The sequence below is a fragment of the Ornithodoros turicata genome, unplaced genomic scaffold (assembly GCF_037126465.1).
Source record: "Ornithodoros turicata isolate Travis unplaced genomic scaffold, ASM3712646v1 Chromosome58, whole genome shotgun sequence".
Lineage (NCBI taxonomy): Eukaryota > Metazoa > Arthropoda > Arachnida > Ixodida > Argasidae > Ornithodoros > Ornithodoros turicata.
The window spans coordinates 789,265-799,999 of NW_026999385.1; the positions used below are offsets into that span (position 1 = coordinate 789,265).

General features: G+C 48.7%; 1 protein-coding gene across 1 annotated transcript; it reads left to right on the forward strand.

Annotated features, from left to right (window-relative positions):
* The first annotated feature begins 7,831 nt into the window (after window positions 1-7,831).
* LOC135374434 (uncharacterized) lies at window positions 7,832-9,673 on the forward strand. The gene has a single exon (XM_064607395.1). The coding sequence runs from the start codon at window positions 7,832-7,834 to the stop codon at window positions 9,671-9,673; it is 1,842 nt and encodes a 613-aa protein (XP_064463465.1).
* The last annotated feature ends 1,062 nt before the right edge of the window (window positions 9,674-10,735 follow it).

Consider the following 10,735-nt stretch of genomic DNA (forward strand, 5'->3'; position numbering starts at 1 on the left):
GATATCCTAACATCCAATTTGCGATCTCGGCAGGATGTACCGGTAGGATGATCGGTAGGATGGATATATATGGTTTACTGGGCTAGAGCAGATGTAATTGTAATCATTGCAATGGGCATTGCATTAATCAAGAAAACAATCGGATCAAATTATCATTTACAAGCAGTCTATATCGCACGATTCATTACGGTTTTGTTGAAATTACACCTAACAGTTGAAATAGAAAGTACATAAAAAAATCTTATCACGTGACATGTTTCACTACAGCGTCTACACAATTATTTTCTTCTACCAGATTTTACCAGATTTACCAGTTCTTGCAATGATGTCAAATGAGCAGAAGTTCAATATTGTCGTACAAGGTCTGATGTATCATCATTTATTGAAACTCAACGAACATAGCAATTGCGGTGGACCACCGGGCGATTTTCGTCTAATACTCTCTTGTACGCCGTTCAAGAATCTTCATACAAAGAAAGGAAACACCAATAAGAGATTGTGCAAGTTCGTCGCAACAAAGTGCAGTTGCTTGCTGAAGCAATACAAATACGGCGACAACATATCGCCTGCATTAATCAACGCTGGATTCCAGCGCCCAATAATAAGACTAAACTATTTGATGTCTTCTGAATTCATCAATCAAGACAACAAACGAAACAAACAAACAAAGTTTGGAATAGAACAACTGTAGTTTATCGAAATAAACAAGTGTATAACTGAAATAATAAAAGTAATCTTTGTCATCAATCTGATAAATTTTACGAATCGCAGCGAAAACAGCTTATAGTTCGTACGCTTAGATTGAACACAATGATTGTCAAGGAATCCGCACTATGTACAAGGATCCTCGCATAGAAAAAAGAGCTGACAATCAGTGGGGCATTCGGTCCCCAGTGAAGAGTTCTTTTCGGTGATTGCACAGTTAGTGATGCAACAGTTCCAGTGTGACAAGGAATGACGCTCGCACTTCACATGTAAACAAAGCTGGCTACCCGGCCGGGTACTTTCTCCGGAGGCCGCGTAGCGGCGCCACCGGTTTGTCGCACAGTTCCTATATGCCGCATAGTAAGAGTGAAAACGAAGGACGTTGTGAATGACAAAAAGGCTTCTTGACTGTCGTCTTAAGCGTCTTTTGGATAAGCAACTGTCGGGGATGCTGACATGAGGTGGGGGAGGGGGGCGGCAATGCGACATGGCACAAAACGGTTTCCCGTTTTACTTCTGTAGCATAAAACTGGTATAGGCATAGCTTGTGGCTGATCCAAAAGACGTGGGAGTTGACGGTTAAGCACGCCACAATAGCTAATAATACTGCACTGCAAAATCGTATGACACAGACAAACGCATCATCACGTGAATAACTGATGTAAAAGGCACGTTCTTGCGCAAAGCAAGCAATATACAAGAGTACTTGCGACGGTCAAAAGAAAAATAAGAAGCACGAGTGCATCACTGGAACCGGGTCCACCAGCTTACCGTAGCCCGCGTACGCCCTACCTCATTTAAACCAAAACAACTGGATACATGGAAGTATTTCCCACAGCGTTAGCAGCATACATCTAAACCGTAATACAACAAAAATTCACCAAACAATTCCACTTTATTTGAGGAAAGAGCCCACAATAATAGATACATGTGTTTATAGAATACTGCACCTATGGCCTGAAAATGATGAGGCATAAGGCACACGTGAGACGTGACTTAACATAAAAAAAAAAGGAACACCATACTAGCCATAAACCAACAGATTACGATACCTGCAATATTTTGGACTAATATGAAATGACGTTGTGCATCTTCACAACACGTCAGCACAACAAAAACATAAAATGTAGACTAGCTAATATATGAGCTAGTAATTGAATTAGTTTACGTTTATAGTGTCAAAATATTTAATGAGCATTATATCACAGGATGAGGCATCGAGGTACATAGAATATGAGACATATACAAAAAGAAATCTATAGCAGACAGGTCGTAAGCTAATTATTTATAACTACTGAAGTATAGTTCAGTGTATTCAGACGTAGCATTTATCGAGCAACGCATCATTATTCGTGAAGTAATCACAACTTACAAGTCATCTTTACAGGTGGGTTGTACTGGCTGTATATGCGTGACGCAGTATAGTCTTGTGTACTTCTTTCTACAATGTGTCGCATATTTCACAATTCAGGAGTGCCGTTTTCACAATTCACAATTTCGAGTGCCGTTTTGGAAGCGATTTTGTCAAACGCGACCTCTCAGGGTGCAACAGGGGAACAAGGTACGGGGTTCAAACCCCGTGATCTTATTTTCACGTATACATACTACGAAATCAGCTTAGGACATCTTTAATATTATCGTTATATCCAATGATATTAAGTCACGAGTTGATGTAATTGCCTATTTGGCCATTTCGAGTGCCATTTTGGAAGCTATTTTGTAAAACGCAACCTGTCGAAGTGCAGTGTGGTGCACGATTAAAGGGGCTTCGAACGTTGTAGAGGGCTCGGTCCTCTGCCGAACGTTGCGGTAGCCTCTGTTAGAATCCCAGTACAAGCCGTTCAAGTATCTTTTTGGCACCATGATACAAGTAATTTGAGTCATTGAAAAGGGTCCTGCTGCCGCATTTTCCAAATTTTGTGGTGGTTTCCGATGCAATCACAGGAAAGGGGCATAACATAAGCCGTCGCATCTTTATATGTGCAAAATGTCTGCCACCATGATTAAAGAGGCTTTTGTCTGTGTTAAAGGGCTCTGCTGGATTCTTTTATGGAGTTTGCGGCCGCGGCCGTTATAATTCCAGTCGAATGGCAATAGCATAAACCGCTGCGAATACGTATATGACTTTGGAACTATGATAAAAGGGGTGTCAACCGTTTTAAAGGGCTGTGCTCCCGCATTTTCCATATTTTGCGGTAGCCTCTGTTACAATCCCAGTAGAAGGGCATAGCACTAGCCATTGCATTGATGATATGTCATTGGCAGCGTGATACAAGGGGTCTCGGCCGTTTTGAAGGGCTCTGCTGCATCCTTTTCTGATGTTTTCGGTCGCCTGTGTTATGATCTCGGTAGAATGGCATAGTATCAGTTGTTGATAATAAGTGTTTGGCAGCATGATACAAGGGGTTTTGCTCGTTTAAGAGTGCTCAGCTGCCACGTTTTCCGAATTTGGCGATCGCCTGTGTTATAACTCCAGCAAAATAGCATTGCACAAGCCACTGACAACTTTCTTTCGCTCCGTTATACAGGGAGTGTCGCCCGTTTTAAAAGGCCTTGCTGCCGCCGTATCAGAATTTTCCGGTCCCCTCTTGCGCAACCCCGGTAGAAAGGCATAGCATAAGCCGTCATGAATATGCCTTTGGTACCATGATACATGGGGTTTCGTGCGTTTTAAAGGACTCTGCTGCTGCCTTATCCGAATTTTGTGGTCGATTCTGTTGCAATACCAGTAGAAGAACATTATAAACCGTTGATTATAAGCATGGTTGGAACCATGATTAAAGAGGTTTCGCCCGTTGTAAAGGGCTCTGGTACGGTCTTTTACGGATTTTGCGGTCGCCTCCGTTACAATCCCAGTGGGAAGGGCAATAGCATAAGCCGTAGCGAATATGCCTTTGGCAGCATGATACAAAGGGTTTCGCCCGTTTTAAAGGGCCCTGCTGGCACCTTTTCCAAATTTTGCGGTCACCACTGTTAAAATCCCAGTACAAGGGCATAGTATAAGTCGTTGATAATGGCTTCGCTACGCAGAATACACCAGTGACTCTCTGTGGTGTATTCCCTGGATGACCCTCTTCACATTCCCCTCTTTGCTCTGGTTGAGTGAAGACGTGTTTTTGCTACTCCCCTGCCTTGGAGGCCCGCTTGCACGCAAGCGGTCCCCATACCCAGTAAACAGCCCTTCTCAGGGCTTCATTTATCGTGTTTTCCTGTGCTACTAGCAAGCCAGCTGAAAAGCATGGCTAGCGACATGGTTCCCGAGCACGCCCGAAGGCCAGGGACCCCTACTCGAGTAATGGTACATGGAGGCGTCACTCCGCCGGCTCCACAGATGAAGAAGCGCAAGGTGAGGAGCGAAAGTTCTTCATCAGAAGCCTCGTCACGCTCTGCTAGTCAGAACCGCGACAACGAGAGCCAGCACGAGAACATGGAAGATGACGACGGTTTCGTCACTGTTATTCACAAGAAGAACCGAAAAGCCGGGATACCCGTCATACTCCGCCCGGTGAATCCAGGTGAATCCTTCCTGCACGCGAACCCCAACGTCATAGCAAAAGAAGTCCTCCAAGCCACACAGGAGACGATCAAAAGCCACCGCATCGCAAAGGACGGAAGCCTCATTGTATCCGTTGCCTCGCTGCCTGCTGCAAAAGCTCTGCTAGCACTCACAAGCCTAGCTGCCATTGCCGTGACTACCCGTGTTGCTGATTCCTACGCCAGGAATGTTGGCAAGGTGATGGGCCTACGTGCCCGCTATACAGACGAGAAACTCCTTGAGTTCCTGCGTCCCATCGGAGTGATTGACGTGCGGCGCCAGAAAGCCTTCCGTGAACGTGACAGTGGTGAAATGCAAGTGAAAAACTCAGCTAGCATAATCCTCACTTTCAAGTCTGACATCAAGATGCCTGAAACCATCACCCTTGGGTTTGACACCTACAGTGTTCACCAGTATTTTTCGCCGACACAATGCCACAACTGTATGCGATTCGGCCACCTTGCCAGGAACTGCAGAGGTTCAACCCGAGGCAAAATCTGCGCCGGACCCCACAACCACCGTGAGTGCACCTCACGACGGGAAAAGAAGTGCGCCAACTGCCATGGACCTCACGCTGCCACGTACGGCGGCTGCCTGCGACGTAAAGCTGCACTCGCAGCAGTGAAAGCGGGAGCTTATGGCGAGCCTACACCCAAGCAGCAGACGGGACGTGAAAAGGCCACAGCAACGGCACAATCCAAAGCCATCGCAAACAAGCAACAAGCAATGCATCTGCCATCATCTTCCCAGAACTCACAGGAACGATTTCCCCCGCTCCCCCAAAGGCCGCCGAAGGTGAATCGTCAAAGAAAGTCCTCTGTGAAAAGCTCCTCATCCCAACCAGCATCACAGCCCCCGAGAAGTGTGTGGGATGTTCCACAGCCTGCAGAACAGCGACAGCCTCTCGCAACAGCAAGTAGACGCGGCACACGCCCCAGCAATGCACGAGACGCTCCTACTGAGTCTTCCCTAGTGCTGCAAATCATTCCGTTCTTGTTAGCAGCCCTCAAAGCAGTGGTTGCAAGTCTGCCCAACGCCAAAGAACTTCCCGAGGTGAAACAAGTCCTGGCTTTCGAGGCAGATCTCCTACGAATCATCACTCAAACCAGTCATGGATAAAGTGTACAAGCGTGCTACCATTATGCGGTGGAACTGCAACAGCTTACAGGCCCGAGCAAGTGACGTGCGCAATTTCCTACATCGCTATCCAATACCTGTGCTTGCGTTTGTGGAAGCCAACGTTCCTGCCTCCCTCAGGATATCCAATTATGTGATATATGTGTGTCCAGGTGCTAAAAGCCGTGTGTTAGTTGCCGTGCGAAAGGATATTCCATGCGTGCTCCTCCAGACAGCGACGAGCACCACAATTGACTACGTCGCCGTCAAAGTGCGCACCTCTTCGAGAAGCTTCACAGTGATTGCAGTGTATATGCCTCCAGGACAAGCTACTGATCTTAAAGGGACTATGAAATTTCCCGAACCCCCATACTTTTTTTCGATGGAAACTGTTCTTCCCGCAGAGGAACTAATATGCCACAAATTTTTCCGTACGAAATCGCTCCACTCTGCGAGGAGCGCGCGCTGGAAATGTCTCTTCCGTGTTCCTCCTCTCCCGCGCATATTTCCCTGCCGATGGTGTAACTGTACGGACCGCTCTTCGGTTCCCCGTTACGTCACCGGTGTTGCACAATGGCAAGTAATGCCGCGAGCTCGCGCTGTGACTGCCGCCACTGCCGAAATCTGCCGATCGCGCGAAAGCTGCTGCCATGGAGATTTCCACTTCCGATGAACACGTACGCGGGATCCTACGGCGCATGCTCCTGGCGGGATTCCTCGGCTCGGCAACACGTCGTGATGACGTGTTGCTGAGCCGGCCGTGGTCGCGTCAAGTTACCCGTTGTGTCTCCGCTCGGCAGCTCGTCACGGCGCGGCGCCACCTGTCCTCCCTTCGCCGCTCCGTTTAAATTCGCTCCCGAGAAATCCGCTCGCGCAACGAAAGTAAAATTTCGGTTCTAGACTCAGAAAAATGTCTTCTTTCGAACGAAACGAGGAAAAAAATCGTTTCATAGTCCCTTTAATGCGATAAGGACAGTGACATCCTCTCTCAGCGCACCCGCCATCATCTGTGGTAACATCAATGCATACTCACCTTTATGGGGCAGTAGAAAAACGAACCACAGAGGCCGTCAACTGGAAAAGCTTTTCATGAAATGTGATTTAGCGGTGCTGAATGACGGCTCACCTACGTTCCTGAGAGGTCCTCACTACTCCAGCTGCATTGATGTGACGTTGTGCACACAGGACATTGCGCACCAGCTCTCCTGGACAGTAGACTGTGACTCCAAGGGCAGCGATCACCTTCCTATCTACATTTGTGACGACCTATCTACATCAACACAGATGAAGAAGAGCGTCACGCTCTACAACTGGATGCATTTCCGTCACCTCAACACTGAAAACCTGCGATCCTCCATGACCGCAGCTACTTTCACAGCTGGGATTACTGCAAACCTAAAGAAAGCTAGCAAGGCTGTGACGCTACCAATTGCGTACTCACGCATCGATGCGGAGTACGAACGCCTTCGAGCACAACGCCAGAGCCGAGCGCCGCTACGGACGCTCGGGAGACTCAGCCCATTCAGGGAGACTCAGCCTATCAGTGCCTGGAGTGAACACTGGAGGGAGGCCAACGCCCTTCGTGAAAAAATCCGTAGGCGACTAAAAGCGCTGGCCAAGAAGAACTGGACAGACACCTGCTCTACACTGGAACCATCTGCCCACCCGTCGAAGCTGTGGACCATCGTCAAAAGCCTAAAGTCACTCCCAAAGCCGCTCTCCCCTTTCCGCGCCATAGCCCTCATGCACGGAGCCACTGAAGAATCGATTGCCCAGGAATTCCTAGCAACAGTAACAAGACCATCAATCGCTGCCTCAAACCCACTTCACACACAGTCTGTAAGGGCTGCGATTGTTCACATCAACGTAACCCAGCCACCTGCGTCCCCTGAACTGGACGCAGATTTCACCCTTTCAGAGCTCACCCAAGCAATCCAAAAGGCTGCTACCAAGAAATCTGCCCCCGGACTTGACAAAATCACGTACAAGCATCTAGCAAACCTCGAACCGACCTCCACAGAGCACCTTCTGACGCTTTTCAACGAAATTTGGCAGTCTGGGAACTTTCCACAAGAGTGGAAAACCGCACAAGTCATTCCTGTACTAAAGCCAGGCAAGCCAGCAACTGAAGTGAACTCCTACCGTCCGATAAGCCTGACGAGTTGCGTTGGAAAGACAATGGAACGTATGGTTCTCACAAGAGTGCAGTGGTGGCTGGAAAAACGCGAATTTTTCTCGGAAGAACTCTCTGGTTTTCGAAGAGCGCGCTGTGCTTCAGACTGTGTAACCGACCTCATCTCCGACATTGAGCACAACATGGCCCTTTCCTACATCACCCTGGCGGCATTCCTAGACCTACGGCGGGCTTTTGACACTGTGAGCCATCCCCATGTGCGCCAGGGACTTCTTCGTGCAGGAGTTGGAGGCCGCGCCTTCACCTGGATCTCCCAGTAGCTCTGTGACAGAACAGTTGTGATGAGGACAACAGAAGGCAATACAGTACCAGTGTCATCGCATCAGGGCTTGCCTCAGGGGGGAGTGATGAGCCCCACTCTGTTCAACATCATCATGGCCGAATTGATCCCTTCGCTGCCAAAAGAGGTGAAGATCACTGTGTATGCCGACGACGTCTGCATGTGGGCGTACGGACGTTATCCCAGCCGACTTAAAGCGACCCTTGAGCTAGCACTGGACACAGCTGCAACCTTCTTCCAAGAGAGAGCAATGGACCTATCACCGGACAAAACTGTATACATCCCCTTCACTAAGAAGCGGTTGAAGAACTTCACCCTCAAGCTACGAGGAGAAGAAATCCTGCGAGTAAACAGCCATAGGTTCTTGGGCGTCAACCTGCACAGGACGCTAGCCTGGACCCCAGAGCTAAAAAAGCTGAAAAATAACACCAAGACGTACACCAACATCATGAAGATAATCGCAGGCCACAGGTGGGGCAGCACCAAGGCCCTCTTCAACGTCCACCAAGCACTCATCCGACAGAGCCTGGCTCCCAGCATTCTCCACCTCAACAGCATCACCCCTACGCAGGAAAACAAGCTCAACAGCATCCTAGCAGCAAGCCTGAGAGTGTGCCTCGGTGTTCCCAGGACAACAAGAGCCGCCCTGGTCATCGCTGAAGCCCGTGAACCCCCTGCAACTGTCCTGAGAAGCCAAGAGAAAGAAAGACAGCTGATCCGCTTACTGACAAGGCACACCGACCACAGCCTCATCAAGAAAATTGAAAGCCGGTACAAATCTAGTGCAGCCGGCACGCTCAAACGTCTCCAAAGACAGCTTCCAAAAAGAAGACTCCACACCCTGAAGCAAGACAGGCCGCCCTGGCTCCTGCACAGACCCAAAGTCCACGACACAATCCCAGGCATCACCAAGAAATCTGAAATCGACGCATCTGTACTGAAGACCCTCACGATGACATATATGGAGGAACGCCATGCGAGTAAAAACGTCATCTACACCGACGGCTCAACGAAAGAAGGACGATCGGCCAGTGGTGTAGTGGCTGGTAACACCAGGAAAGGATATAGGCTATCCCATGGGACGTCGTCAACTGCCTCAGAACTGCACGGTATTCTTAAGGCCGTACGCTACATAAAGACGTGCACCCCAGCAGACTGGCTGATGTGCACTGACTCTAAGCCATCACTGCAGTCAATCATCAGAGGAGACACCGAAAATTTCCTGCTCTACAGAATATTGACCGCCACAGACGACGCTACCCAAGCAGGCCATAGTGTGACATTCCAGTGGATCCCCTCACACTGCGGCATCCCCGGCAATGAGGAAGCGGACATTTTAGCGAAGGGAGCACTCGAAAAGACGAGGCTAAGTGCCATGCCTTTCACGAAAGCTGATGGCAAACGCCACCTCAAACTGAGGACGCAGCAACGATCGAACTTGTGGTGGCGCGACAATCTCCGGCCAGCCGACGACCTCAGCCACATCGACCCTGACCTGGCCACAACCTTTCCACGAGGGCTCGACAGACGACTTCAAACCTCCCTCCACAGAATCCGGCTTGGTGCGCTCTACAGCAAAACGACCCTCTACCAGATGCGCAGTTCACCGACCCCGCTCTGCACAGCTTGCAACACTCCAGAGGATACTCTTCATGTCATCATGCAGTGCCCTGTTTTCCAGCGACAAAGGGATAAACTCCAAGCAACCATCAACAAAATGGACCGGCGACCATTCAGTTTTGTCAAGCTGCTTGGCGCATGGCCCAGCCAACAACAACAGGACAAGGCAACTAAAGCCCTCTGCACCTTTCTTAAGGACACCGGAGTATCTACCACCTTCTAACCCCATACCGCACCGAATGAAGACCAGGACAAAACTGTGAAAGACAAGAGTGATGCCCAGAGCAGAGCATCACAAGTGACAGCAGTGAAGTGATATACATCACTCAACATCCCAGAAGTGGAGCTGCAGGTGCCACCAATGGCTACCAAATAGCTCCAACCCCCTCTCAGTTTTAGATAGATAGATGGATCACCCTGCCATCATCGGGGTTGCAGAAAGGTTACTTTTTACTTTTCTCAAAGAAGTTGGCAAGTGATGCAATGTTTGAGAAGGAGACTGTGGGTCACTTCTTGCAGGTAGACGTGTAAGCGAATCATGGACTTCTGTATGTGTGCTGCACTTCGAGAAGAATTGATTGATTACCATGAACAGTGGTATTCAAACGGCTTCGTAACGGATATGTATTTTCATCTATGATGTCTTTTCCTCAGACTTTAGCACCAGTGCTCGTAGGTGTCTGCTGCCGTGTAAATGTTGGGACTGATTTGCCGTGCAAGTGCCGGGAAATGTTTCCTTTCTAGGCGGGGGGGACAGACGTGCATTGTCATTCAGAGATGCGATAACACACCACCGAACTCGTTTCAAAATGAACTCCCAGAAACAAGCTCATTTTCATGTTATTTTGGTTTCGTGACTGATTTTCCATTCCCACACTAAAGCCAATAAAATTTTCCTACCTGCGAAAGGCAAAATCTGACACGGGACTTAAGTTAGAAACTGCAACATCTGTTGTAATTGTCTGTTTTTGTGTTGTTGTAAATTGCCGTTTGACCTATCCACATGCGACTATACCTACAAGAATGGGTAATCAGTATTGTAAATACACTAAAATAAAATTCACTCAGCGTTCTCTACTTCTTCACCACCCCGTGTGTCGGTGACCCTCTGTATGCCTACACACTGCTGTGATTTGGGAATGTACATGCCTTCGATTCTGAATGTATTTAGTTCTGCACCAAAATCTCTGGTCCAGCGAAGTCGTGTTTGATCATATCATTGCCACTCGCAGACGCCACCACTCGCGTCGCCACAGCACTCGCAGACGTCAAATATTCCATATCT